The sequence below is a fragment of the Anopheles arabiensis genome, chromosome 2 (genome assembly GCF_016920715.1).
Source record: "Anopheles arabiensis isolate DONGOLA chromosome 2, AaraD3, whole genome shotgun sequence".
In the NCBI taxonomy this organism is placed as follows: Eukaryota; Metazoa; Arthropoda; class Insecta; order Diptera; family Culicidae; genus Anopheles; species Anopheles arabiensis.
In genome coordinates, this window is record NC_053517.1 from 94437833 (window position 1) to 94464588 (window position 26756).

Here is a 26756-nt window from a genome sequence, read left to right on the forward strand (position 1 = left end):
TTAAATTGTTAACTGTGTTATAGCTGTAGTAATTATGAGCTGCTTAAAAAAAATGTCATGGTAGATGCATGAAAAATAAACGAAATGTATTTAAAAACTCCCAAACTAATCAACATAAAACGCAGGATTAGCTACACATGTTGAAATCACGCTGTACTGTGTGGATACATTCCGAACAGATTTTTCATTGCCATCACACCGATGGAGTAATAAACAACTAAATGAAAACAATTCCTTTTTTTTGCTATCCATCGTTTCTGAACAATTTTCCACTAACGTAAAAAAAAAACTGTCGATTCACGTAGCTGGTGTTGTGATTTTTTCCTCTCCCGCTCACTCAGCAAAGCTGCATTATTTATCCACTCTACGCGATAGCAGAAAGAAGAAAAAGAAACGCAACAAAAATACACAAAGGGATACGTACCGTGCACCACCAACCCCCCACACCCAACGGTCCACCACACTCAATTTACAACAAGCCACGCTGCAACGCAGCCGCCCGGTATGAAGCGGCATGCTAATGTACCACCGGCATTCTTCTCGCGCGCCGCAGCACCACGGTGGTGCCGATTTGCCATGCCGTTTTAACACCAAACCGAGCGAAATGCCGGAAACCTGACACGTGCGTTTTTTTCTTGTGTTTTCCTTCTTCCCTTTACCTGTACCCTTTCGTCCATGGGTTAGAAAGAATGTACGATGTAAACACGAGTCCTGCAGCGACCTGGGGGTGTTTATTACTTCAAGGGCGGGACGGGAACACTTGCACCGATAGAATGTTGTGGGTGAATGTGGTCTAAAAAGGTGGAAAACTGCCGCCCCAAGCTGCTGTAAGATCAACAAGTTTGTACACACCTCTCACACCCGACTCTCACTCTAACCCGCTATTTGGTGGTTAATTGCAACGCTCAGCTAGCACAAAGCTTGCAACGCTCGGAAGTGTAGCACATGCGTAGACGGGCTCCGGTTCCGCCGCGTGAGAGGTCTGGAATGCCGCTCGAATGTCCGCTCGTGTATCGTTTGAAAACACGCGAAAACGGAAGGGTCACGCACAAGTTGGCCGCACAATCTGCTGTTGGGTGTCAGTGTCTTTGGTGCCGGTAGAGTGGCCTCTGTTATTTTTCTCCCCTTAGTGAGAGTGTATTTGATTTTCAATCGAACCCGGGACAGACGTATTGTCGTCTACCGATCTACGGGAAGGAAGTGAAGTAAAAAAAAAACAAGCATTTCATACGTTCGGGTTTGGCTTTAAAGTGAAGTGAAGCGCGTGGAAAGTAGCACACAAGAAAGGCACACGGGCGATGTTTTCCCGTCACCCAGGCAACGGCTGGATTGGGAAGCGCAGGCAAACGGATTACTCGTAGCGCTTGCCGTGGTGATGGCGTACTTAGAAGCGCTTGTTTGTCAACAACACATAAATACAAAGTGGTAGGAAATGGTGTACAAAAGTACAGCGCTGAAGCGGCCACGAATTTCCCATTCTGAGTATCTTTTTAATCAAATTACACACAAATGAATCATTTCGCGGGAAAAGCGGCGTACGCATTAATATCTAATTGAACGGTGACGGACGGAAAACAAACCCAAAACGGTGGTGTGCTATGTGATGGCCCACAGAGACTCGTCAAATGCATCTCCACAGCTCCACGTTTGCCTCCCAGGTCGTTTTAGCCCGTTCTGTGTGTCGTGAGCGAGTGAAATAATTCATTACGTGCTGCACTTCCGTGCAGGAGATATCATCGTATCTGTGTGCCGTGTGTGGCTGGACGAGACTCGAGGGAAACGGGGCGCCATCCGTTCCTGGATTATGTGTGTGTGTGTGTGGTCCGGGGGCAACGAAATGATGGTAATTAAAATTTCAAAATTTTAATCCAATCGACGATGAATATTCATCACACGCTGGCTGGTGCGTAATTGCAATTGCGCTGTGGCTAGGCGCACCATCAAATCCGTGGCAAGTGGTCTCCGCTGACCAATTTAAAAGCCTGTCGCCGCGATGCCGCAAAGCCTCAAGTGTCGAGTTCAGGGCCGAATGCTGCTTGGTTATCGTTGGTTGACGCGAATTGAGTGGGTGAAATTGTGAGGTTTTAAGGGAAAAATAATTGCTCAAAGTGTGTCTGTGGTTTGGTGAAAATTAATATAATATTTTTATTATTATTTTAGTGGCAGTTGAGTGTTGTAGTCTATGTGCATGGTGTAGGTAACTCGCAGGTGCGTCAAGTGGCAACCATGCCAGCAGTTTAAATTAAGGAAATTGTTTCTCTAATCTGCGAAAGCAGCAAAACCCATCCCGGTTGTGTTTATCGGCAAATATTATTGTTCATCAAGCGGGAGGCGGCATCTGTGCATAAAGTAGGAAATGAATTCCTTACGTGTTTTGCTGCCGTTGTGACAAGTGTTCCATTTCCCAGGATCCTTACCCTTACTGTGCGCGAGGAGATTCTGCATCGTTCTCCACCCGCTGGTCGTTCTTGCTCGCTCGTTCTTTATCGCCACCTGTCCCATTTCGATCGTGTTTCGTACGAGTTGCCATGGCAGCAGCATCCTGCCGGTGAAGCGATGTGTGTAGTGGTAGTAGTAGTAGCAGTACGGTGCAACGGCTGTGCTGTGTGAGTGTGCCTTTCGCGCTGTTGTGTGCTGCTGCTAGAATATTGCTCCACGAGACCGGCACCATGTCCCTTCGGCCACTTCGCAGCGTCATCGGTTCGTCCATCGCCTGGCGGTTGCTGCTGGTGACGGTTCTGCTCTGTGGATTACCCCCGCCAGTGACCGGCTACTTCGATCTGTTTCTCAACCACTCGGAAGTGATCAAACTGATGGGTAAGTTCCTGGCAGTGCCGGTCGCCCTTCATCGGACTCTGTTTTCAGGAAACTGATTCAAAGTGGTGGCTTTAAAATGGAAAACACAACAAACATTCAACACTCACAAACAATTACCTCAATTTGTTTGTATGAGCGGGTCAGACAGTAACGGTTAACCTTCAACATTAATCCACCCAATAGGGGAGGGGCGTGAGCTTTCAGCAGTCGAAACAATCAGCAAATGCTTGCGTGGCCCCAGCACGCCCTTTGGGCCCTTTTAACCGCAGGGAAATAAATCTAGTTTCATATCCCCCATCCCGCTTTTACTCTAAATGGAAATCAATCAACCAAAGGTACAACCATTTTCATAACTTTGATTTCCTTTACTCTTGCCCCCTCCCCGTAAACCGTCCCTGGGCGGTCGGGTTCGTTTGTGACCGTTTTTGGAAGATGAAAGGGAAATTAATGTTAAAGGGATGGCTGAACGCAACCCACCGGTCAGTGCCTGTTGGTTTTGAACGTTAGAGCAGGGGGCGAGGAAGTGGTGTTTCGGGTATTAGCCCACCCTAAACTGGGGGCTCCCTAGAGATAAAAGGGTACAGACATTTCCTGTCCATCCACGATGGAAGAGGTGGGCACTCACTCCACTTTAACCTCAGCCATCAGCGGCGCTTAAAGCATTAGACGAATTTTTGTTGGTGCTGAGCCGTCGCTCGACCGACCGAAACAAGGAAACGATAAATCTTCGCCGCGTATAGAGTTGTTTACATACATTTTTGCTGGAATTTGGGGTGAAAGAGTTAAAGAGTTGGAATGTTTGGTTTCGTGGCAGTTTTAGCGGTTTTGATTTACTCTGCACAAGAATTTGAAAACCTTGCAATGGAAAATTCCCATTTATGCTTAAAGAGCTTCACGATAAAATGAATATGTATGCAGTACAAATTACGAATCATGAGAAAACATTACAATTTAACTTGTTTATGGTTCAAACAACCTTGACCTGAAATGATTTTTGATAAGACCTGTTTCATTCTTTCGCTTTTAATTTAATCCTCACTGTGAAGCGAGGTAAGGTTAAGACGAATGTTTAAGTTTCCGATTTGCCTACCTAACCCACACTCCCCCAGGACGATCCACTAAGCCTCAAGCCCAGCGAACCTGCCCACGGGTAAACTTCGATCCATCCCAACCAGGAGTAAAAAGGACACTTTCCCAGAAATTTAACTTCACACTTAATAACTCGTTACGGGTGAGGAATTATTTATGGAGCCCGTCCCGACTGCCCTTCCCTCATCTTCCCGCCGCACTGGGCAAATGAATCGTTGCTGCATAAATTATGCCCTAATCAATATTCATCAGGCCCTCCAAAACCACGCCGATTGTGGGATTGGCAACGCACGCCATCTGAACCGATTCCCATCATTATCGACGGTGAAGCTCGGTGGTCAGACCGCACAAACACGTACACGCACCCGGCCGGCCACTCGGCAGGGCGGCATTGTGCCCTTTATCTCGCGCCTAGTCTGGGTGCCTGCGACTAGCTACGATGCTAATAGTCCTGACCACAAAACACATTTCGCTGTCACCACACGGGGATGGGGACAATATTAAGCATTCGTACACAAAAATCCGTTTTTCGCCCGGGCCATGGCAGACAGACGGAGTGTGCATATGCCCGAGGCCACTTAATGTATATGCCACAAGCCACAGGATAACATCGCATTTACGTTTACCGAAATCCGAACACGGAGAGAAATGGGAACTGCTAAAGTGCGTCTCGTTGCGTTCGATCAAATTAGTAGAGGCAACTAGGTTTGGTTTGTTGTGTTGGTTAGATAAGCTACAAAGGGTTCATTTAATTTATTGCATCAAAAGGTTCAGTTGTAATCAGAATACAGCTTAGATAAACTATTGAAAAGTACTTTATGCCGAAGAGATCTTTTAGATACCCTTGCGCTATATTTTCTAATGATGCTCTTCATATATTTATTTAACACTTTTTCACACATTAAGTCAGTGTTTTCGTTTTTATGCTACGTTTTAAAGTAACCTGATCTGACAAAAAATCAATTAGCAAATATCGTATCTTTAAATCTATTTCCTGAGGTACTCATGCTTCCTTAGGGCTTATTAACCTACACAATATAAACTTTATTCATTAGGTTGTATTTTAATGCAATTTAGTTTACGTAATAAACTGCAGATGTATTGCTTTTAATGTCTTCTTCTGACTGGTCTGTACAGATCGCCAGAGTTATTAGTACCACGTAACAGGAAAGTTTATTCTTTCTAAGAGTATCCATCGAATAGATCACTGGGCGGCTCCTGCGGCCTCTGTTGTTTTTTTAAATCTAGTGTTCAACTCATTAGTATTTTCGAAAGGGTATGATCCCGAAAGTGTAGTCTCACGATCCACGTACTAGTCGAACAATGACGTCTTGGTAAGAGTCTCATTATGCCTGAGAGTTTCCCCTTACCGAACGTGTTTCTCGCAATTGGTTTATCAATCACTGAAACCAAGCTAGCTCTATCATAACAGTGCAGCTTTGGCTGACAATGGTTGTAGCGCCGAATAACGAAGAATGAAGAATAATCATAATCTGGCTTAAAAGAAGAAGGCGCCGAAGAAAATAAGAGGAAGGAGAAGGTTTCGAAGCTACTTTGAATAAAATACATTCGTCAGCTTCATTCTGAAATACATTAAGCGTCCTTAGAATACAAATTGGAGAAAAACTAATATTTTATATTTGTTAGCTTGGTTTTAAAAAAAGGGCTTTCATTTTCATAGTTGCACCATTTTTTTGTGTTCCAATTTGATTACAATATGAATTTATCCCATTTCTACTGACTCATATGTGTGAAAAAGTAAGGGTAATTCCATTTCATTTGAATTGTGATAAACATCAATTTATACTCAATATCATAAAGAAGCTTCAAGTAAATAATTTATAAAACTTCTGCGTACCCATTCCGATCCGTTATGGTACACACAATTTAGAGTATTTTATACTCATTCAACACAATTGCTTCAAGTCCGTCTAGGGCCTAAACGAGATTCATTTATTATGCCGATTATATTTAAAGGACCTGTATTACCAAAGGCTCCTCGACTCAATTACACCTGTCCTGTTTTTATTTCTTGTAGATCTACACCTGTTGCAAAAACAAAACCCTAGATCATTGTGCAACTATAAAAGCAGAGAGCGTTCAAGTGTGATTTTACAACAGTTAAAACAGAATTATGTATGACCATATTTCGTCATAAAATTCTGTTTAAATAATGAAGATAAGTTTCTTCTCATTCTCCATCGGAAAAGAATTTTAAAAGATCCGATCAGCTGAGAGGGTTCAAGTCGGATTTTACACAGCCCACCCAGTGCACCGTTATCGGAAACACTCGCACCACACTGTTACGGCCATAAACCGTCTAACAATGTTACTTTCTCCTTCCCAGGAAGTCATTTGTTGATAATTTTATCGCTCTGCACCATCCCTCAACAATGAACAGGTGTTTAGCGATACAATCTCGCTAACGACTGTTGGGAAATAAGCGCAAACAACAAAACCGTGCGGAAAGTCGTTTATGATGTCAGAACTCAGAACGCTTACGCTGTAGATTTGGAGAATGTACATAAGCTAAAAAGCTGTTGCTAAAAAGCAACCAGGACCATTAGCGGAAAACGTTACTGACAACAATTACACCCGCGATTTCACTTGTGTGTAGCAACGTTGCTGTCGTTCTGCTGATTGGATTGTTTGAGAGAGAGCAAACATCATGCGTTCAGTGAGCAAAAAAGGTCATGTAAATTACAGACATTGCCGCACACTAAATCCCTGCCTGGTGGATCGTAAATTATGCCACCCATCGAAACACTGCCCGCATTGAAATGACTGTATTAAACAATCCTACGCGAGTTTGAGCTATTGGAAAGTCTCAATTTTCTTAAAAGCCTTCTTCGCACACAAGCACACGTCGAAATACTTGTCGAATCGTTATCGATTTCCCATAACGACCACGCGCTCGTATGCCGTCGCGTCATGTCGTAGCAAGCCTAGCGAAACACTTCTCAAACCATTATGATGTTTGGCAGCTACGGATAACAACCCTCGGTGATGCGTTGAGTCTGTTGCAACTAGCGCCACCAGAAATACGTTATGGCCGCATGCAGTGGAGTAAAGTTCGTGCCCGTACCAGTGACTGGACGCCGTAGCCACAAATCTGCCAGTTATGGCGTTTCACGCCTAGCAAGCCCGTAAATGGGGATTCAGGCTGGGAGCGTGCGAGTTGTAGAGATGGTTCGCATATCCCTGCTCAGCAACCCATCCAAGTGAAACCGTTCTTTGGATGTGCGCAAGTCGTCTTGGTCTGACCCGGACACAGGGGATAGATTCAGAGCATTTTTGTGCAATTCAAGAAAAAGAAATAACAATATGGTCGATTCGTTGTCGAAAAATAACTCATCTTGGTTACGACCGTTACCGTCTCTGGCAGAAGCTTTTTTCGACTCCAACCGTTCAGAAAAGCGACATTTTTTTCTCGTTCCTACCGGGAATGATGACAACGAGTGTCATGATGATGTCCAGTTATCCGGGCGATTTATCAATTTCACGGCTCATAAATTTTTACACGAGCTCATAATTTCATGATTGCTTTTTGCTAGCTTGCACGAAATCAATCGAGCAGACAGTGGCCGATCGGATAAAGAGAAACTCGGCACAGCAGTCAAAGACAATAAGACAAAATCAACCATCAGTCGCTATCTAAAGCTATGGGAAGCTTTAGCTGTGCCTGTTGAAATCTTTCTTTTTAAATAATTTAATTTAGCATTGAACTCCTTTTTTCAATAAATTTGACAAAAACTGTATGCTTCATGATTAGCGTCGCGTCATGAAAAGAAAAATGCTTCAATTGAAAACATCACTAATACAGTTCAAGACAACCGCACTGCAATGCGACTCTCCGCTGCAGACAGGCACGATCGGAAAAAAAAGCCAAACCGAAAGCCATCCCCAAAGCGCCAATGACGGCCGTTGTTGACTTCCGTCTTCCCGTCCCCCGTTGCCTCTTCTCTTCCTCCAACACAACCGTCGGGTACAGCTTTCACCAAACGTCATACATCTTATTTCACCATAAATCGACATAAATGTCACTTGAAATCAATTTATTATCCGCCAATATATGAAATAAATAAATAAATAAATATTTATTGGCAGGGCGAAAATAGCGTCCCATAAACCATCCATCGCTTGGCTCTATAGTGCAATGGGATTGTGTGTGTGTGAGTGCATGTACGCGAAAGCCTTACTCCCTGTCCAGTGATCCACCGTCTTGAGACATCGAGCCAACGGAAGCAAAATGGAAGGATCGGTAAACGAAAATGGACAAAAAAAACAGAATGTTAATACTGGTCACGGAGCATCTTTTGTAAAGTTTTTTTGCCGCTTCCGCTCGTACGTATTTGGTACGTATATTGCGTGCAGTGAAAGGAAAAACATACTGCGGTTGGGAAAGGAAAGAAATAGGAAATTATTTTCGTAGAAATTGATTTTTTTTTGTTGCGCTCCTTCGCTCTCATTGATAATGTGCAAACCATACGGTTTTCGCAGGACAATTTAAAACTTATCGTGCGGAATGATTTACCGGTCTGGCTGTTGCTGTTTAGTGAAAATTGTGTTTATAAACATCGTGTAGTACATTATGAGGAAGAAAAGCATTTGGAGATACAAGATACAACAGATGGGTGTTGCAATGCATTTTGCTTTAATGCAGCATATTGCAGAAGCAATAAAAATATTCATTGTACGTTTGCAGTAAAGCTTAAGACATTTAAGCGAAACGACTGATGATAAATACACACTACTCTTACTTATTTTATTTTAAGCATTAAGTTCCATTATTTACTTCCAACCAATTACTTGTGGTAGAATGAGACAATATTTATCATGACATAATATTTATCTCTTATTTCTTACCACGTTTCCACGTTTTATACGCTGCAAGTACTTAAATTCGTATTAGCAACTTATTTTCGATTATCAGTTTTTCTAGTTTGATATAAACCATTTTTTTTTACTAAAAGCAATTTTACAGCCTGGCTTATTCTAATTATTTCGCAATTGACAACTCAATTTTAAGAATATTGTTTTTTTTCTTTAGTTGAACAGTTTTGGCTGGAATCGGAACTGGTCTTTAATTGTTCCTTCATATCTTATTTTATTCCTAGACGAGTAAAATACTCTTTTATGAAATATTCTACAAGCTATTCGATGTCCTACGATGGTTAAGAAAACAAAAGAGCAATGATTGCGTAGGAGTATTAGAAAGGATAATGATTAAATCCAAAACTCTATAGATTGTCTATTTACCAGTATAATAATGAGCTTTAAGGTATTTAGAGGCACGTTAAATTATGCTCTTTAAAGGCTGTGGAACACATCCAACCATCCAGGTGACATACAAGAACATTAGTGCACATATGGCCTATATTCAAGACAATGGACCGAACTATACCATTCTCATCACCATCCTTCTACATTTTCCCAAATATCATCATCGTTCCGTGTCACTAGACATGACATCACAAAAATGTCACTTCAAACCGCGATGCACAGCGCTCTATAGAATTCTTCCCGTGACGTTAAAATACAGTTTGAGTTGAAAAGTAAAATAGGTGGCTCAGTATTGAATACAATTGTTGTTTAAACATATAAGCACAAGTTCTATTACAAACCACAACCAATCAAAGTTTGGCTACATAATATCACTACACCTAAAAACATACCATATCTTGCATCAGTTTAGGGTTTATGCACTCTCCCGAAACACGAAAACTCGACCCACTGTAGACGGTCGCTTTTCAGTCAACCTGCGGCCCAAAAACCGGTCAAATGTGAATAGTTTGTTTAGGAAGAAGAATGAGGGGGTATTCTCCGATGGTACTTCGCTCTGTGTCATCATGCTAAAATCACAAAGCGGATGTTTGTGTTGGATGGCACCAAAATTTATCTTGCACCATCGTGACAGTTCTTGAATTTATGAAGCATGGCAGCGGCTGCTGCTGCTGCTTCTGGTACTGCAACCGGATCGTTTTGGGAGCTGAGTTTGGCCTAGTAGTGGTGTCTAGTGTCTATGGGCTGTGTGACGACCGATGTACCCCATCCCCGTGCCAAGCTAACGAACCTGACGGCATGAATGAATTCTTGGAAGATACTTGCAACCGGTATCATATAAGCGTAACCGTGCCTTTGCAATGGAATCAACACTGGAAGATATTGGCGAAGCGCTGCGACCTGGACTGTTTGTTGGCGCTGCGAAATTACATGCATGTTATTCTTTTATGTTTGATCACAATTCGAGAAGCTTATTTTGCAAATCAGGAATCTGTTTGATAGTGTCCAACAAATTGAATTTTGCAACTACTTAAACGACAGCTAAGTGAAGGGATGCGTTGGCTACACACCAACTTGTCTTATCACACGAAGAGCCTATTCTGTTATGTGCGCTAATTGTGTACCTAACTATTCGGAGATGTTCCGGCTTGACGTCCCCAACTTGATGCAAATTTTTCACGATAGGCAGCGTGCCAACATGAACGAATTGAATACATAATTTCAAGCTGGGTGGCAACAAAAACAACCCCAAGAACGTCTCGAATCTCTGCAGCCGACATACACGTAGTTGTTAGCCTTGTTTCTAGCAACAACTATCAACTACTTTTTACTCTTCTGTAAATCTTAAAGACAAAAAAGCGGGCGGCACATCTACAAACGTGTACGCCAGCCTTCGAGCGAAAGCGAGAGCCCATTAAACGTTATCTAAATGCAATTTATGAACAGGAACAGTAACGACACCAAATCCACCTACCCGTAAATGCCGGTACAAACGCTTCAACGCATCTCTCTAAAAAAATCTCTTTTTTCCGGCCAATGCTAGTCAAAATATACACAAAAAAACCCTCCAAGTGAAGCGTTCGTATGTGTGCGAGTTTTCCGATGCTTGCCAAAAGGGACATACTGGGGGAAGGATTTTTTCTCATTTTTGGTTGCCTCCAATCACCATAGCAATACCCAGCACAGCGAGGGAAGAAAAACCTTTTATGCAACGTTGAAATTTTATGAACTTTCACTAGAGCGCTATCGCGCTCAGTGCCCAAAGTTTTTGGCGCATTTTCTTTGCAAACCTCCGTCCGTCGTTCTTCACTGTCTGGGGGAGGTTGTGGGGAAGGATTTTTCGTCTCCACGCATCATAAACGCAATCTGAATATTTCATGCAGTTCGTTTTTCGCTGTTGTTTTTGATGCTTTTTCCGTCTGCTGCGTCTGAGCGGTTTTTCTCTCCCGCTTTGCAGAGGATGATTGTTTCATTTTTGCGTTGGCTTTTGCTTGCGCATATCCTCAATGCCAAGCGCCGTTTGTTGTTTGGTGCGTAACAAAACAAATGATTTTAAAAGAATGATCAAACGTAAATAAACGGTTTGGCTCACCACCTCCCCCGTGATGCTTGACACATGCCGCCGGCTACAACCGGGCGCGCGCGAGTTCTTTAATGTGAGTAGTGGGAAAACAACGGCTTTGATGTTCTGCGTTTGGAGCCAAGCGGAAGGTTATGCTTTTGACAGCAGCCGAAAATAAAAAATAAAAACAGCAACCACCAACTCATCATGTGATTGTTTGTGGCGGTAGTTGTGGCAGTGTCTTAGCAGTGGGCGCGTTTAGCAAAGGGAACGCGGGCAATGCTGGAGTTCATTTCGAGTTCATCACAGAGGGGTTTTGGAGGGACTTTTTTTACTAAGTACTATATCACGGAATTTATCCTCCTTTGCGAGTTTCCGGTTAAGTAATTTGTGTTTAAATTGGGAGATATTCGCCCCCTTTTTTTATTCAACAAACACTTCCCACCCGCTCCGATAAGGAGCTAATTTTGGGGGCTCCATAATTCCATATTACTTTTGCCATGCGACTTACTTTGTCTCAAATCCAGTCCCTCGCTCAGTCACCAATAGCAACGCACCCCTTAGGTTTGGCAGTACTTGAATGGAATTATTTTCAACAGTCTACCATTGTGTGTTACGTTTGAAAAACTTCTCCCCTTTTGCCTTTTCTGTGCAGTACGCAGCTAATTCCCTGCCCAACACTCTCATGGAACTGTTGGATAGAAAAAGATAAAAACAAATAATGGAAAGAATGAAGGTAAATCCTCTTCCGTTCTACATGACTCGTTTGCAATATAAAAAAAGAAGATGGCCAAATTTTAAAAAGGGGGAATTGCTCCTGAGTGGCTGTATATGTATCTTCCTGTGCCTAGATTTGTCCCTTCCCTTACCCAAGTCACAAACAACCGAAAAAAGACGGCTCAAATCAAAGTGCGTTGGCTGGCTTTGTAAATGTCGCTCCCATCCTCTCCCTATATTCCCGAGAGCGCTTTGTGGCTGAGTGGGTTGGTTCCCATTTTTAGCTTTGTTTAATTTCATACCCATTCCTACACTCCTATTCCTCTGATGCACGCATCACACACCCGATGATGATGCTCTTTCGCGCCCTCTCGCGCGATAAGATGAACCGCCAGCAACGTGCTGCCCTGTTTCCCACAGGACGCAACCTCACTCTCCCTCAACCTCCTCTGAATGGTTGCTCAATTGTACAGATAGAACGATTGTGGATGATTTTGGACGAGTACTTGGGCTGATTCCAATGCGTGTGTATTCAGTTGGAAATATCTCGCCCTGGAAGCCACACACAACTCTGTACTTCTGCCGGAAGGTTAACGCCTGGCGGGGTTTTTGTGCCAGACGCCAGATAAGTTTTTGTGGGATTTGTTACCTACAGCATGGATGCAAGTGGTGGTGATAGGAGAGAAAGAGTCAAGCTACTTCTTCTTTAAGCCTGTGTTTGCTTCCTCGCAGTTGTTAGCATTCAGGATTCACGGAAGCAGCTCATCCCGAAGAATAAGGACACACTTGCAACATCTTCTGCCCCTGGAGCAGACTCGGATCTTGCGGACATGTTATGCACTGCACAGAAGACGGCAAAAACGAGACGTTCTGTATTCAATTTTCATGATAAATAAAATTGATAGTGGCTGAGTCTGAGTGTTGGACGTTCGCTGCTTTCGCTCAACTGACTGACTGAATGGCTTCACGAAACTACCGGTGACGGGCACATACACATCTCACCGTACCATCGAATGCCCGTCCACTGGCAAACTTTTACCCCTTAGGATGTATGATGATAATTGCATTCCGGTGCGAATGTTTCGCAATTTCTCACATTGTGCCACTCAAAAGTTTTGCTCCGCTGCGCTTCCAACCCAGACTGTGTGACTTTGTGTGTGAGTGCGCTGTGTGTGTGTACGCACACATGGCAAGAGAACACATTTTATCAATATGGTAATAGTTGGTACAAAAGTTGGTCACTTAACATAATTTCCATCATATCGTCGTTCTCGTCGTTGGTTCCCCATGTATCAGAGTGTGGTTTTCTTCCGCTGTAGAGCGCCATCTCGACCGCATTACTTTGCTTGATTCATTTTTGAGCTTTTGTGCGCTAGCCGGAAATTATACGGTGAGAGGGTGAAATTTTGTAAAGTAAGTTTTGCGTCGTCACACTTTAGCGGTGAAGCGATGGTTTGGGAATATCGCTTGGATTTATATCTACAGCAGAACCTGAAATAAAGTGAGATACTACTTCAAATGAGTTATACATTTATTCAGAACATAATGATAATTCATTTTACCTGAAATACAGACTCGAAACGTGGGGAAAGGTTTGTCTGTTGCTCATTGCTTAATGCGTTTTGTGAAGGGCTAATCACCCGTATAGCGTTGTTAAAGTAAGTCTACTAATGCTAGTGTTGCGTTTGATAACTCCTGATCACCGGCCATTTTCGAATGTCTTGATAGGACCATCCGTGCAACATCACTAAAAGTGGCTTGAAAGTCCTGCATCCACCCCTTATTCAAGGGTACACAACATTATTTTTTCCATTCTATTACATACCACATAAGTAGAAATGCCACAGTATGGCCCTTGAAAAGAAGGAGCCAATGATTCGAACAAGATGTTGATCGTTTCAATGGAAAGACTTTTACATCATCACATAATCATAATATTATTCTCAAGAATTGTATTGTAGGCTTGTTGTACTAGAAAGACTTCCCTTTTAGTGATATTATTGCATCTTTTACAAAGAATTATTGCAGCAATGCATTGTTTCGTTAAAAGGCTTGCTGAACATCGTGACATCAGATGACATCAGAAGTTGCTGTTGGAAGCAAACGTATTGCAATGGACACGAAGCTCCTCCCGTTAAAAGGAATGTTGAAATGTCTCCGAACTGCCATTGCAATACGTTTGATCTATTGAGTTCGGAGAAACATTCAGTATGCGTTAGCTAACCCTTTGACATTTAGAATAGAAAGATGTTTTAAAATTGTATCTTGAAGCTATGAGGCCTTTCCTTAAAGCTATGAAGTAGGAGAAAACTCAAAGACCTTAAATGAAATATGTAGAAATGGTCCTGTTCTCACAATCCTGTTCTTACAATCCAAAGGAATTAGATTTTATTTTTTATGTTTTTACGTATTGGATGTTGTTTTTCCTCGCGCTAAGTTCTTTGTAGCTAGCATCCTTTTTATCAGGAATTTTGTGTAATCTTTTGTACAATACTTTAAATTGTACATAAGGCTGTGTTTGTTTAACTTCGTTTGACCTTGTTTGATACATCTAACCGTTGATTGGGTTTGAAGTGTTCTAATCTCAGTCGTTTTATTACTTTACGCCTATCATTCCTCCCATTCATAGAACCTTTATTTCGGTCTTTGATGACGATATCTAACTATACTTGTAGAAACATCAATGTGAGTGATTCATCCTTAGTTTCATATTGTAAAGATACTTGTCCTAGCTTGAAGTATGGACTGATTCTTATATACTTTTATGTTAACCGATTATTGTATTTTATGTAATCTGCACTTTTCATATAATAATTTCTCAGTTTGTATGATATTTAAAACCCAATGTTTTATATGAACCAAGATTCCTTAATCCTTTTGTGCTATGAAATAGTTTTGTAGCTGGAAACATTGCATGTTAGAAGATGTATATCCACAGCTATTTTATGTAACAACAAATTGTTGGATATAAGAGTGTTAATCTTTAATGTACTCCGAGTTATTACTTTCAAGACATGTCATTTCACCTTTCTTCTTACATTTGGCGCTTACTAACTTTACCTTTACAAATTAATCCAAAAAGCTAAACTTTCATTCGCTGTTGCGCTTAAAATCGCTCTTGAAACATACAATCCCATCGCACCACTGAGCAATTCCATTTGCCTGTTCAATTCCCTGCCCTAAACCCTATCCCACTCCCATCACGAGCAGTGTAATGAACTTTCGCAACTATATCCCCATGGTGTGGTGCCTGCCCTACTAGCAATGAGAATGTAAAAGTGTGCGTCTTTCAGGCGAGGGGCATGTAGAAGCAGGAGGAGACGGTTGGAAATACGCGGAATTACGCGGCGGCGAGAGCGTGTTTTGCTTTCTACACAGTTTTCGCACTCACACAATCACACATGTGTGAATGTGTGCGTTCACTTTCAGCCAGTGCGCTCAGTTTGGTTTTCTCGCAGCGGCTTGCTGGTGTCGGTGTCTCGCTCGCACTAGTGCAGCGAGTGTTCCTCGTGCGTTCCCTTTCTTGCTACCACACAAAATCGTCAGTACAACTCAAGCCTTCGCAGTGTGAGGCCGCGCGCGTTTTAGCCTAAGTCCCGGGCGCTCGATGTAATTTGAAGTGAAGTGTTGAAGTGTTGTTTATTTCAATTCACATTATTACGGCCTCGGCCGTATTTTCAATTGATGAAGTGTTGTGCGCATTGAAATAAAGCTGCGATAATCTTTCATAATTCAACGTGAATATGTAAATTACGCTGCTTTATTTCAATGCTTTTTTTACAGTATTCAACAAGAACAACATACAGGCAGTAAATCGGGTGCTTGAAGTGACGATTTTATTTTATTATTTATAATAAAAAATGTGTGGCTTTGTGGCAAGATTGTGGCTAGCGATGTGTGGAACTGTGCCTTAAGTTTCAATAAAGTGTTAAAATATCAAACGAGTTTGATGTGTTTAAGTTACAGCGCGATGCATGCGATTTTATTACGCTGCAAATCAAAGTGAACGAAAGCGCACAGCGCACACCGCGCAACGTAAGAAACGTGGGGGAGGGGGTGTCCAGCGCTACGCGCAAAGTGCGGCAACAGCGCAGCGCAAACCGAAAAGAACGCACGGGAGGGGGTGTTCAGCGCAGCGCGCAAGTGCGGCAACAGCGCAGCGCAAACCGAAAGAAACGCGAGAGAGCAAGAACAGCTGATCCGCGCATCGCGAGAGGAAAAAAACGGGAGGGAGGGGGTATCAGCTGATCAGCTGTTTTGTATAGCGAGAGCGCCCCGTGTAATTTGAAGGCATGCGAGAGAGCGCTGCGCGCGCTCACTCTCAATTCGGAAAAAAATCACTGCGGCTCGACTATGGCGGCCAATACAAAATCGACCGAACCCCTTCCCCCTGTTTCTACATGCCCCTCGCCTGTAAATATCGCTCTCTTTGCCTGTAGGGTGGTGGCGCCTTTCATAAGGAAATGAGAAATTTCAACTCAAGATTCATCGCACTTACGGGCGCATTTGTACTTGCCGCTGTGGGTGACGTGCTTGCTCCCATAAGCTTAAACCTGCTTGGCTGCGGGGAAAAGGGTGCTTGTACTAGCTTACTGCCGGGCGCGCTTGTTGTTCCGAATTTCCCATCGTGCTAAATTACCAACACCGTACCCTAATAACCTCGTCGACTTCGGCAAAGACATTACCGAACAGACACACACGCATACACACAGTGCCACGTTTTGTTGCTTAATCAAGTGAGACATGTACGGTGCTGGCTGTGCCACATTCCCATACGTGTGTCGTTTGTCATTCTATTTTATGGACCAACCTTCTCCCCTTTACCGTGTACGTGTGTGTAGTAACGCAACATTGCCGACGTTTACTAAAAGCTGGCTGACATTGTGCTGATTCTAGCGACCGAATGCGACATCACGGAGCTGTTGCTGCACATAAACCCTTCCCGAGGATTTTGCAACAATTACGCAACGCCCGGGACACGTCTGCGACGCGTCAGCAAACATTTCCGGCGATGGGGGTTGGAAAGCTTTCCGAACCTCATTACCTGCTAACAAGGGGTTAGATATTTTATTTTAATTACAAATTTGAAAGCTGGGCGAGCGAAGCGTGCCCACACAAAAGGGGGCACTCCATTAATTCCCTTTCCTGGTTTCCGTGGTTGACAATTTGCCTCTCGGAAGTTCCGTTGTGGTGAAGGAAGTATTTAGTCAAATTGCATTTCGTTACCATATTGTCATACAAAGATTTGTCAGCTTTCTAGTACATTTTGTAGTGATAATGGATTGTTATTTTCAACTTAAAATTCTTTCTTTTACTTTCAGGCATCGAGGCAGATCTGTTTTACGTGCGGGACGGTGCGATCAATGACTACGCCATGAGCTTCGTCGTGCCGATGAAGCCCGGCATAGACTTTCTACGCTTTTCCTGGCAAAGCCGTACAACCTACCCGGTAAGTATTGGATAGCAAGAAAACAACTCAAAAGTGTTTGCAAACATTGGAGAAAAAGAGAATTTTTTAGTTTTCGAGAAAAAACAAAACCACTCACCAATGGCACTGCACAACATACTAAACAATCAACTCAATCATGCGCTACATCTTTCTCCACACACACACACATCATAATACCGATTCGCTTCGACAGTGTGCAATGGTGCGTTATTCGATCGGAATGCACACAGCACAACGTTTCGCCGAGCTTTCGCCAATAGATCGCCCACCACCGTACACCGCATCAAGCCCAATCGTTCGTGCGATAACCGCAAATTTTTGCGTTCCATCACGGTTATGATGTCTGATCGAGGCTGTTTTTGCTCCTTGTTCTTTTTTACAAATAAAAAAGCGCCTGGTTTTGTGCAAACACGAGCGGCGTATACGCAGCGTAAACAATGGATACCGATTCTGCACCATTAAGCAGGAATTGCATCCACTGAGCTGGGTGGGAAAAGTGCTTGGAAGAGAGTGAAAAAATGCCTTCCCTTCATGCGATAGCCCGCCGGAGAAGATACTGCGGATAACGCTGCTGATGCCCGATCATGTCTGGACCCGAGGACTGTGGTTAGTTCGCATGCTTTTGGCGCTGATCCCGAGCAACGTGGATTACTCGGCCGCTCGTATGCTTGCACGAACCGGTACACGAGGAAGTGTAGCGCATTGCATTACAATGAAGAGGATTGGAAATTGAGCGAAAGGTTGGCAGTTTCTTCTTTGCCATTCTTCATCATATTTTTTGTTGGTGGCGGTTTTTCAGCATCATTTGCAGAAAGTGCCAGCAATAGTGGAGAACCCGGCTCATTCTTCCTTGCTTGTACATCGTGTTTTTGCTACAATGAGCGAAAAACTTGCAACCGTGCGTGTAAAAGGAACATTTTTTTCTTGGACACCTAAGACCCATTGCCAACAGTAAGCCTACGGATTTGGATGAAGCTGAGTCTGGAGTTTAGTTATGAATACCTCTTAAATGGATTGTGGACATGGATTGTGGAAATACAGAAACATTATTCCACCTTAAATCGATAAAATTTCCATACTTCACTGCAACAAGCGCAAAACCCACACAAAAAGCTACAAACTATCACCATATCCTTCAGCTGTTACAACCTGAACCAGATGACAATCGTTCCTGGGGGCACAATCGTTCGTTCCTGGCACTGGAAGCAAAGGAAAATCGTTTTACTTCCTTCACGGACAGAACAAAAACTTTCAACCGGAAACGACAAACTGGGTCAGCTTAATTTGCACCGCCGCTTGCCGATTGTGGGAACGAAACGGCAGGAAGTTAACAAAATACACCATCACTAAGCCAAGACACGGGCGCGCTCTGACCTGGGAGACAAAGAGTGAATGAGTCTTAAGGAACACGCCGTTCGTTCCGTACGTTGTGCTGGTTAAGGACAGCAAAGGAACTACAACAACAGCCCCCACTCCGTTCGCAATCCTCTGATAAGCAAACAACTTCGCGAAAACAGTGGGAAAGGGTGGGAAAATGACAACTTTCTACCGTCTCAAACCGCCGCAAATTCTTTCCCACCCAAGGTTCTTTCTTTTTATATTCTTTTTCACTCACATTTTACATGTCGATTGGTACTTGGGATTGCAAGAGTTTTTACAACACCCTTCGCCCCACTGCGCCTGTTTTTTTTTGTTTTGTGCCGGAGAAGGTGAATAAAAACTTCAACATTCGCCAATCGCCAGGAAAACCCGGTGTGCGGTTCATTTGAACACTTTGTTTTGCATTTGTTTAGCGACTGTTGAAATGGTGGAAACTTTTTTTTTCTCCTTTTATTCTAATTTTGTTTACTTCTTCACGGGCTGCCGTTTGTGGCGAGCGTGCTCCATTAGTGCCGTTGGCAGTTTTCCGTTTATGCAAATTATTCGATGACAGTTCCGTGGGCCGTGTTTTGGGGAAGGATCCAGCCCTTTCCGCCCTTTCTTTTGTTGGGGTTTTAGCGCCAGTGGAAATGTAGTAGCACGCGAAATGAATAGAGACATTTGATGATAAAAAAAAACGTAGTTTCTTACCTTCGGTGAAAGGGCTAAGCACGGCAGAACACGCATCATCGGTGGCGACGAGCAGGAGAACGGCAAACTTTCGCAGATAAGAAAAAGCGAGAAGTTTCTATGGCGTTGATAGCTTTGAACGATGTTGTATCAAGTTTATTAAAAATAATACTCCATATTTAGCGACCAAATGTCAAGATTAGAACAAATAACTCGTAATGTTAACATTTTACCGCTGATATTGTGGGTTTATTTTTCTTTTGGGCTCAACAACCGTTGTCGATTAAGGCCTGCCTGTACCACTTGTGGGGTTGGCTTTCAGTGACTTTTCCACCAGTGAATTCCCCTCATAGCAGGATAGTCAGTCCCAGGTATAACGGAACGGTGTATTTGGGACTGGAACACCTGACGGGCATGTTGTTAAGTCGTACGAGTTGACGACTGTACCAAGAGATCGGCTCATATATACTGTGGGTTTACAGCGAGTTCAATCCAATGTATATTCATAATCTGTAAAAATTACTTTAACACTTCACGGTAAATGCTTGAACATTTTGAGGATACCAGAGATTTCGGAGCTTGAATCAATGACAGCGGGACACTTGCTTGATCTATTGAAGCCACTTGGCCCTACGATTTATGTTCCAGTTAGTTCAAAATGTATTCCGATTGAAGGATGTTCACAATTTCTGTATTTTATTTTATTAAACTCAGAATTCAGCAACGAATGTAAGAATTTGTTTGAATTTAGAACACCGAATGTTTAATCTTCACGTTAATTAATAGATTGTGGTCAATAATTAATAAACGAAGCTGGGACTATATAGTACCTATATAGTACCAGTGCTCACATACGCCTCTGAGACATGGACACTGTCCAAATCTGACAAAACCCTCTTAGCCGCGTTCGAGAGGAAGATGCTCAGAAGGATACTTGGCCCCGTATGTGTGGAAGGACAATGGAGGAGCCGCTATAATGACGAGCTATACGAGATGTACGGCGACCTCACTGTCGTACAGCGTATAAAGCTCGCCAGGCTCCGGTGGGCTGGCCATGTTATACGCATGGAAACGGACGACCCAGCCCGTAAAGTCTTTTTAGGCCGTCCACAAGGACAGAGGAGGCGTGGTAGGCCCAAGTTGAGGTGGCAGGATGGCGTGGAGGCGTCCGCCATTAAGGCCGGGATAACGGACTGGCAGACGAAGGCGCGAGACCGTGAGCGGTTTCGGACACTCCTGAGGCAGGCCAAGACCGCAAAGCGGTTGTAGCGCCGGATAAGTAAGTAGTAAGGTCAATAATTAATCCCTTATCGTGATACAACCATCATATCCTATGATCTATCATCATGTCATCATGCTCGTCAAGGGTTTTAATCTCTTGTGGTGTTTGCCTCTCGTATACATTACAAAACTTTTCGACACGAGTTAGGTTATCATGTCATAGATAGCCAAGTCCATATCAGGTTGAGACAGGCATACAGTGGTTACGCTAAATAGATAGATTAAGCATGTATGGGATCGTTGTAAAACCATTCATTGATCTTACGGCAAAGCATGTAGTTAATAACTACTCCTTGGATGGCCTTGATTATCGTCAGAAGCTGTGCAATTATGAATAATTAAACATTATGAAATTTTTACCATCATCATTTTTTACTGTTCAAATTGTAAACCCTTAAAAGGAAGAAAAATTGCATGGAAGCAAAACATTTTTGTCACTTATTTAAAAAAAATCTTTGTATTTTTTTTAACTAAAAATAAACAAATTACTTACAACATTGAAAAAATATTAAAAATAGATACAAATATGTGTACAACATATAAAAATTCGCTTTAAATAAAAGATAATAAATTTAAATCGCGATCAGAAAAAAATGTTCTTGAGTGTAAGGACAAGAATCCGAGAAGAATGCCTCACACACATATATAGATATTTCATTTTCACCTCTTTAAAAACTACGTTTGTTTTTCTCGGAAAGGACATAAAGAAACCCCTTTAACAGGAAAATATGGCTCTCAGCTTTTTTCCTACTCTCAAATACCCGGAGTGGATTAATTTAAATCAAGAACCAATTCTTTACTGCAAACAGACGCAATCGCACACAAGACCCATGTAGCAAAAAGGGAAAAAGGAAACGCACACACGCACACAAACATACAGTAACAGTTCCGCTTGAACAAATGGCCATAAATTTCAATTTCATTCGAACCACGGATCGGATCGAACAAACCCCGCGCGACCGTTGGGTGCTGCTAGTGGTCAGTTTTTAGTGCCATTCTAGTAAAAAAAAAAAAACGAACGGGAAAAAGTGACAGCAACAAAAAAAAGGCCCTCCTTTGTGTGTGAAAACCCCAAAGTGCGGTTTGTTTGCACGATTGGTGGCATTCGAACGGAAATTTAGAAAACCGTTTGCCACCATGCCTAGCCAACTGCAACAAAGCGGATCCTGTGCGATGAATTTCTTCCTTTCAGTGTCGGTGCTTTTTTGCTTTGTGCTGACTGTGCATGGCGGACTTCCGGAGAGAGAGGGGCAGGGGGCAAATTCCCCACTTTACGATTGGACCACAGTAACCCTTCATTCAACAGATGCTCGGTCTGGCCAGTGTGGTCTGCTTTGCCGAGCAACTGCACCCCCTCGCTGGGGAATTGGTGGCAGAATGAACCGAATGGAATGAAAATTTATCTCTCAATAGCTTGCCGAACATCATTCAAGCCGGTGAAAACGGTATTACTTCCTACCGAAACCCCAACCACCTTTTTCAGGAATTGCACACAAACACGGGGAGTGATGGTATATGCCAGGGTGAGGATGTTAGGGAGAGATTCCCCGCTTCCGTTTGATTGCCTTTATAAATCTTGATAATGTACAATCTTTCAAATTTTAAAGTGTACACGCACAGCGGTGCAAACAAGGTGCCGCCGTATCATTGCATCACTTCCACCGTTCCATTAGCATGCCCGCGTGGATAAAAGGATTGCTGTCAGGTTCAACTCGTCCTCATCTGGGCTTTGTAATTTGTCCTGCGCTGGTAAATAAAAGTTTGTGCCGCTTTTTCTCGGAACGCACCGCCGTAATAAAATTACACGCAACGCCATTAGGGGCACGGTTTACAACTTTCGCCACGCTAATGGAAACCCTCGGCTTCTTTTCGGGCATCGACTCTTTATCATCCTCTCATCCACAGTGATGTAAAGGGAGGAGTTTGGCTAAACAGAAATAAAGGCACAGAGCTACAGTCAGTCAGTTTTAGCGAAAGTAAACTCCATAAACGGACGGGAACTAATAAAGTTATGCAAAGAGCGAGCGATCGTCCTGTTTGTTGGATGACGTTGTGAGCGAAGGAGAGAGAGATAGAAAGAGAAAGCGAGCTTGTGAAAACGGTGGAAACTGTTTTCCATGCCACGCTGCCTTAATGCAATCAAACCGATATCGCCTTGCGCCTGTCCTGTGTCGTCCTTGCCCTGAATGACCTTCTCCGGGGTGGGTTTAAATCATCCTTCGGCAATGATTTAATTTGTCAGTGCAAGAGAGAGAGAGAGAGAGATAGAGCAGACATTGCCAAAGGTCTTCAGCCGAAGTCAGCACCAATCTGCCCAAAAGTAAACTCAATTAATCAATCGACTTTTCGGCGTGAGGCCCGATGTCTGGTTTTTAAGCACTGAGAGTAAGTGTCTCGCAGAGTTCCATTTGCGGCACAAACGATACGACCATTCGGGGGAATCAAAATTCAATCAAAGTACATCCTGATTGGGTTGGAGAAATTAGCCAAACTGGGGACAGTATGAGATGGGCCCTGGCCCGTATGCAAAATGGAGCATCAAAATTGACGGTCAATCAAATTAGGTTGTTAAAATAAATGTTATTTAATAAGCTAAAACAGGAAATATTTTTCATGTTTTCGACTCAAAACTACGATGTAAAGGAACATCACGATCACAACGAACATGTGTTGTCTGTCCAGGTCCTTTACAACGGTAGTGCCCCAAACTACTTTCCTATTTCGATCCCTAAAAGAACCTATTCTGCTACAAAGCATGTAACACTCTTCGGTGTCCACTGAAAAGCACAGACGGTTTTGGTCCAGCTCGACCATTCGACACAGCTTCCGCAAACGAACACGGACCAAAAAAGCGATTCCCCGTTTCCCCATAGAGCTGCAGACTGGGACCGGGAGGCTATTTGTTGCTTGCACCCGTAATGCGATTACCGGCGGGATTCGCAGACGGGAATCAATTAGTTCTCTTTGTTGTTTTTAATTAGATTCCGAGAGTGTCAGACAGGGCTCGATTGTTTTATCGCCCTCTCCCTCGCCCCCGTACCAGTGCTTGATGAGTGGTCGTGCCTGGGGTTTCGAGTTGTTTGGTAGGAGATGCGCATGTGAATAATACAGTGGTTTATTGAGTTGTCTGCTGTTAATTTTTACACAATTTATTTCACAACGTTTTACAAGCGGTTGAAGGTTCGGCTTGCCCAGGTTGGCTTCTGAAGCGCTCGATCGATTGATTAGAAGAATGCCTTCTTCCAAGCTCGAAAAAAGCGCACAGACAGTGAAATATTTTAATTGCCTCGTTCGTGCTTCAGTTGATCACAAAATTGCTTCACTTCATTAACCTTCTCGTCTCCGAGAGCGACCTTTTGCCCGCCGAAAACTCCCAAAAACACAAACTACACCAACTCAATCAACGGCGCTTCAAAGATCAATCACCCCCAGCTTGCACGCGAAGTGGGTCACGAAAATTTTAATTAAAAGCATCGTTACATACTTTCTGCCCATCCACAATTACTTGGCTGGAAGTGAAGAAAAAAGCAAGTTTTGCCAAAGAAAGTTTTGCAAAACGTCCATCATTCCATTCATCTAGCAACGTTTCCAGTCGAGTTTCGTTGCCGGTTGATTGCACAAATGATAATATCGCTTCATTAAACGCGCTGCTTGGAATAAAAATGCGCCGTCCTCACTTCGCTCAGCAGCGATACATCATTATCGCGAACGTATTTATGCGAAGGGAAAGGGCATAGATCAGCACTGCGTGCTGATTAAATATTGAATATTAATTTATACTCTCTTGAGCGGGTGTCCGTTCCGGCGATGATTACTGTCCCCGGGCCAAGAAGAGAGACATCGCTTCGATTATCATCAATTAGGATGTTCCATTCGAGTTGAACACTCCAGCAACGAGCTGGTGTGTTCTTTTTCTCGCCCGAGCTTTCACTCTTATCTGTATCTAATGGCTCTTTTTTTTCTTCTTTTTTTGCCAGCTTCCTTACACGATATCGGTACACTACGATGACAACGAGGGAGCGCTGCAGCATCCCGAGCTGGACATTCCGTCCAGCGGCATCATCCCGATGACGGTCGAAAGCTTCACCGTGCATCTCGTCTGCTGGGGCAACGTGACCAAGGAGGTGCCGGTTGGCATCCATCTGCACGTCGAGGGCCCGCCCAAGCATAACGACACGAAGTTGATTATCAAGCGCAACAAAATTTGCATCAAAGGTGAGGAAGCGTTTTGTGAGGGGTGAACATTCCTTATGCAAGACTTTAAACGTTCATTGGGAAATAGTGTTTAAGATGAATATTTCCGTATTAAAATGAAAATAGTAATATTGTTGTTTTAAGCTATTCTAAGTCTTTTTTATTGTTTATGGACCATTTTATTCTCTTTTTCTTTATTATATTTCCATTCTTTTTGAAATTTTCAAAGGCCTTAATGCTTATTAAGCATCGTTCTGACACCTCGTTCTGTTATACTTATCATGTTTCTTCTGTATCCTTAAGGCGCCTGAAGGTATGCAATTCGTATACCTGGATAAAATATTATTTTATTTAGGATCCTTTCCCTAGTATTACTTTGATTATTGACTATTAAGCTTCCGAATTCAAAACTTCCAAAATAACTATTCTTTTAGTTCTTCTACGCATTAAAATCATTTCTTGATTGATCTTTACATAATTGATAGTTATAAATAATGATTTGTTATATGTTCAAGCTCCGGTCTGAAGTTCCTTTTCCTTATTTTATTTTATCTCCAATCTTATTAGTATTCTAAAATGTTTAATTAGAAAACGAAATTTTACTGAAATTTTCAACATATTTCCAACGAACACATCTCGCATAATTTGATTATCAACACACCAAACAGTGTGCACAAAATGCATGCAGATAAATGGCAAATATTTTATTGCAATCCTTTTTTCCCCCGTTTGCTTTTCAACAACCTGGATGGAAAAGCCTCATTCCTGTCTCGTGTCCTTTTTTCGCAACTTTCCATCCCCGAACTCGTACACACGACGCCATACCGTCCTGTGCGACCCCAACGCTCGGCCCAAATCTATCGAATGTTGATAGCATCATATTCATTCAACCTATCTTCCCTGTCCGTTTCTATTTTTCCCCCTTTCAATTCTATTTTTGGGAGGAGGCCCGAAAACGGTTGATATCGCTTTTCAAATCGATGCGGCATAAAATGCAAATTGATGGCTTCGATTTGCTGGTTTCCTTCCTTTTTTGCTTCCTTCCTTTCTGCCAGAGTGCGCAATTTTTGAACCCAGCAATGAATGGCAGCGAGCAGAACCGATTTAGAACTGATTATTTAGAATAAAATATTGACACGCATACAATCACAAAAAGCCACAGCCACTGTACGCCTGTTTTCCAAAAGGGGTTTGATTTGCATTGGCCGTTTGCGTGCGCTTCATTGTGCAGTCAAAATGGGTAGGCAAACTAATTTATTCCCGCTTATTTCGGGAAATGGTTCCGCAAGCATCATTCCATTGCTTTATTATTGACATAAAATCTGTCTATATATATATTGTTTTAATTAAAAAAGCCACCAAACCAAAATACATCCAAGATAAGCCCTAAAAGAAGAGCAAAACACTATTTGCTTCAGTTCACTGAGCTGGTCTTAAGCAAACTCTGCTTGCCTCGTGCGTTCGCGAGTTCGTCTTCCACCCGGCGGGTTCAAATGTTTCGCCTCGCGATACTTTTGCCCACCGAAGGAATGTGATAAATTTCAATTAATTCCCACCAAACCGTTGCTTCCTAGTTGGTGAACAAACAAAGAAATTCTCAAACTTCCCCTCGCGAGCTAAAGCGGACGCAGTGAAACATTAAATACGCTTCCGCATTTCGCGCAAACCACAGCTAGGCCGGGTATTAATCGAGGTTTTCTCGCGAGTTTATTATGTGGCGGGCAGCCGGAGCAGCACCGACTTAAGCCTGCCCTGCCTTCTAATTCCTGGTCTCGCGTGTTGTCGATAAAAAATAATGTTTGTTTTTGCTGCTTA

General features: G+C 42.9%; 1 protein-coding gene across 3 annotated transcripts in view; it reads left to right on the forward strand.

Moving 5' to 3' along the window:
• Positions 1-1023: 1023 nt before the first annotated feature.
• LOC120895653 (tyrosine-protein kinase Drl) overlaps positions 1024-26756 on the forward strand; it is a 59802-nt gene continuing 34069 nt past the window's right edge. The window contains exons 1-4 of one of the 3 annotated variants that reach the window (XM_040299179.1): positions 1024-1097; positions 2161-2817; positions 17290-17417; positions 24725-24962. In XM_040299179.1, the coding sequence (XP_040155113.1) occupies positions 2670-2817; positions 17290-17417; positions 24725-24962 (514 nt within the window). In that variant the 5' untranslated portion in view covers positions 1024-1097; positions 2161-2669. The other 2 variants (XM_040299181.1, XM_040299180.1) reach the window with 2 other exon arrangements.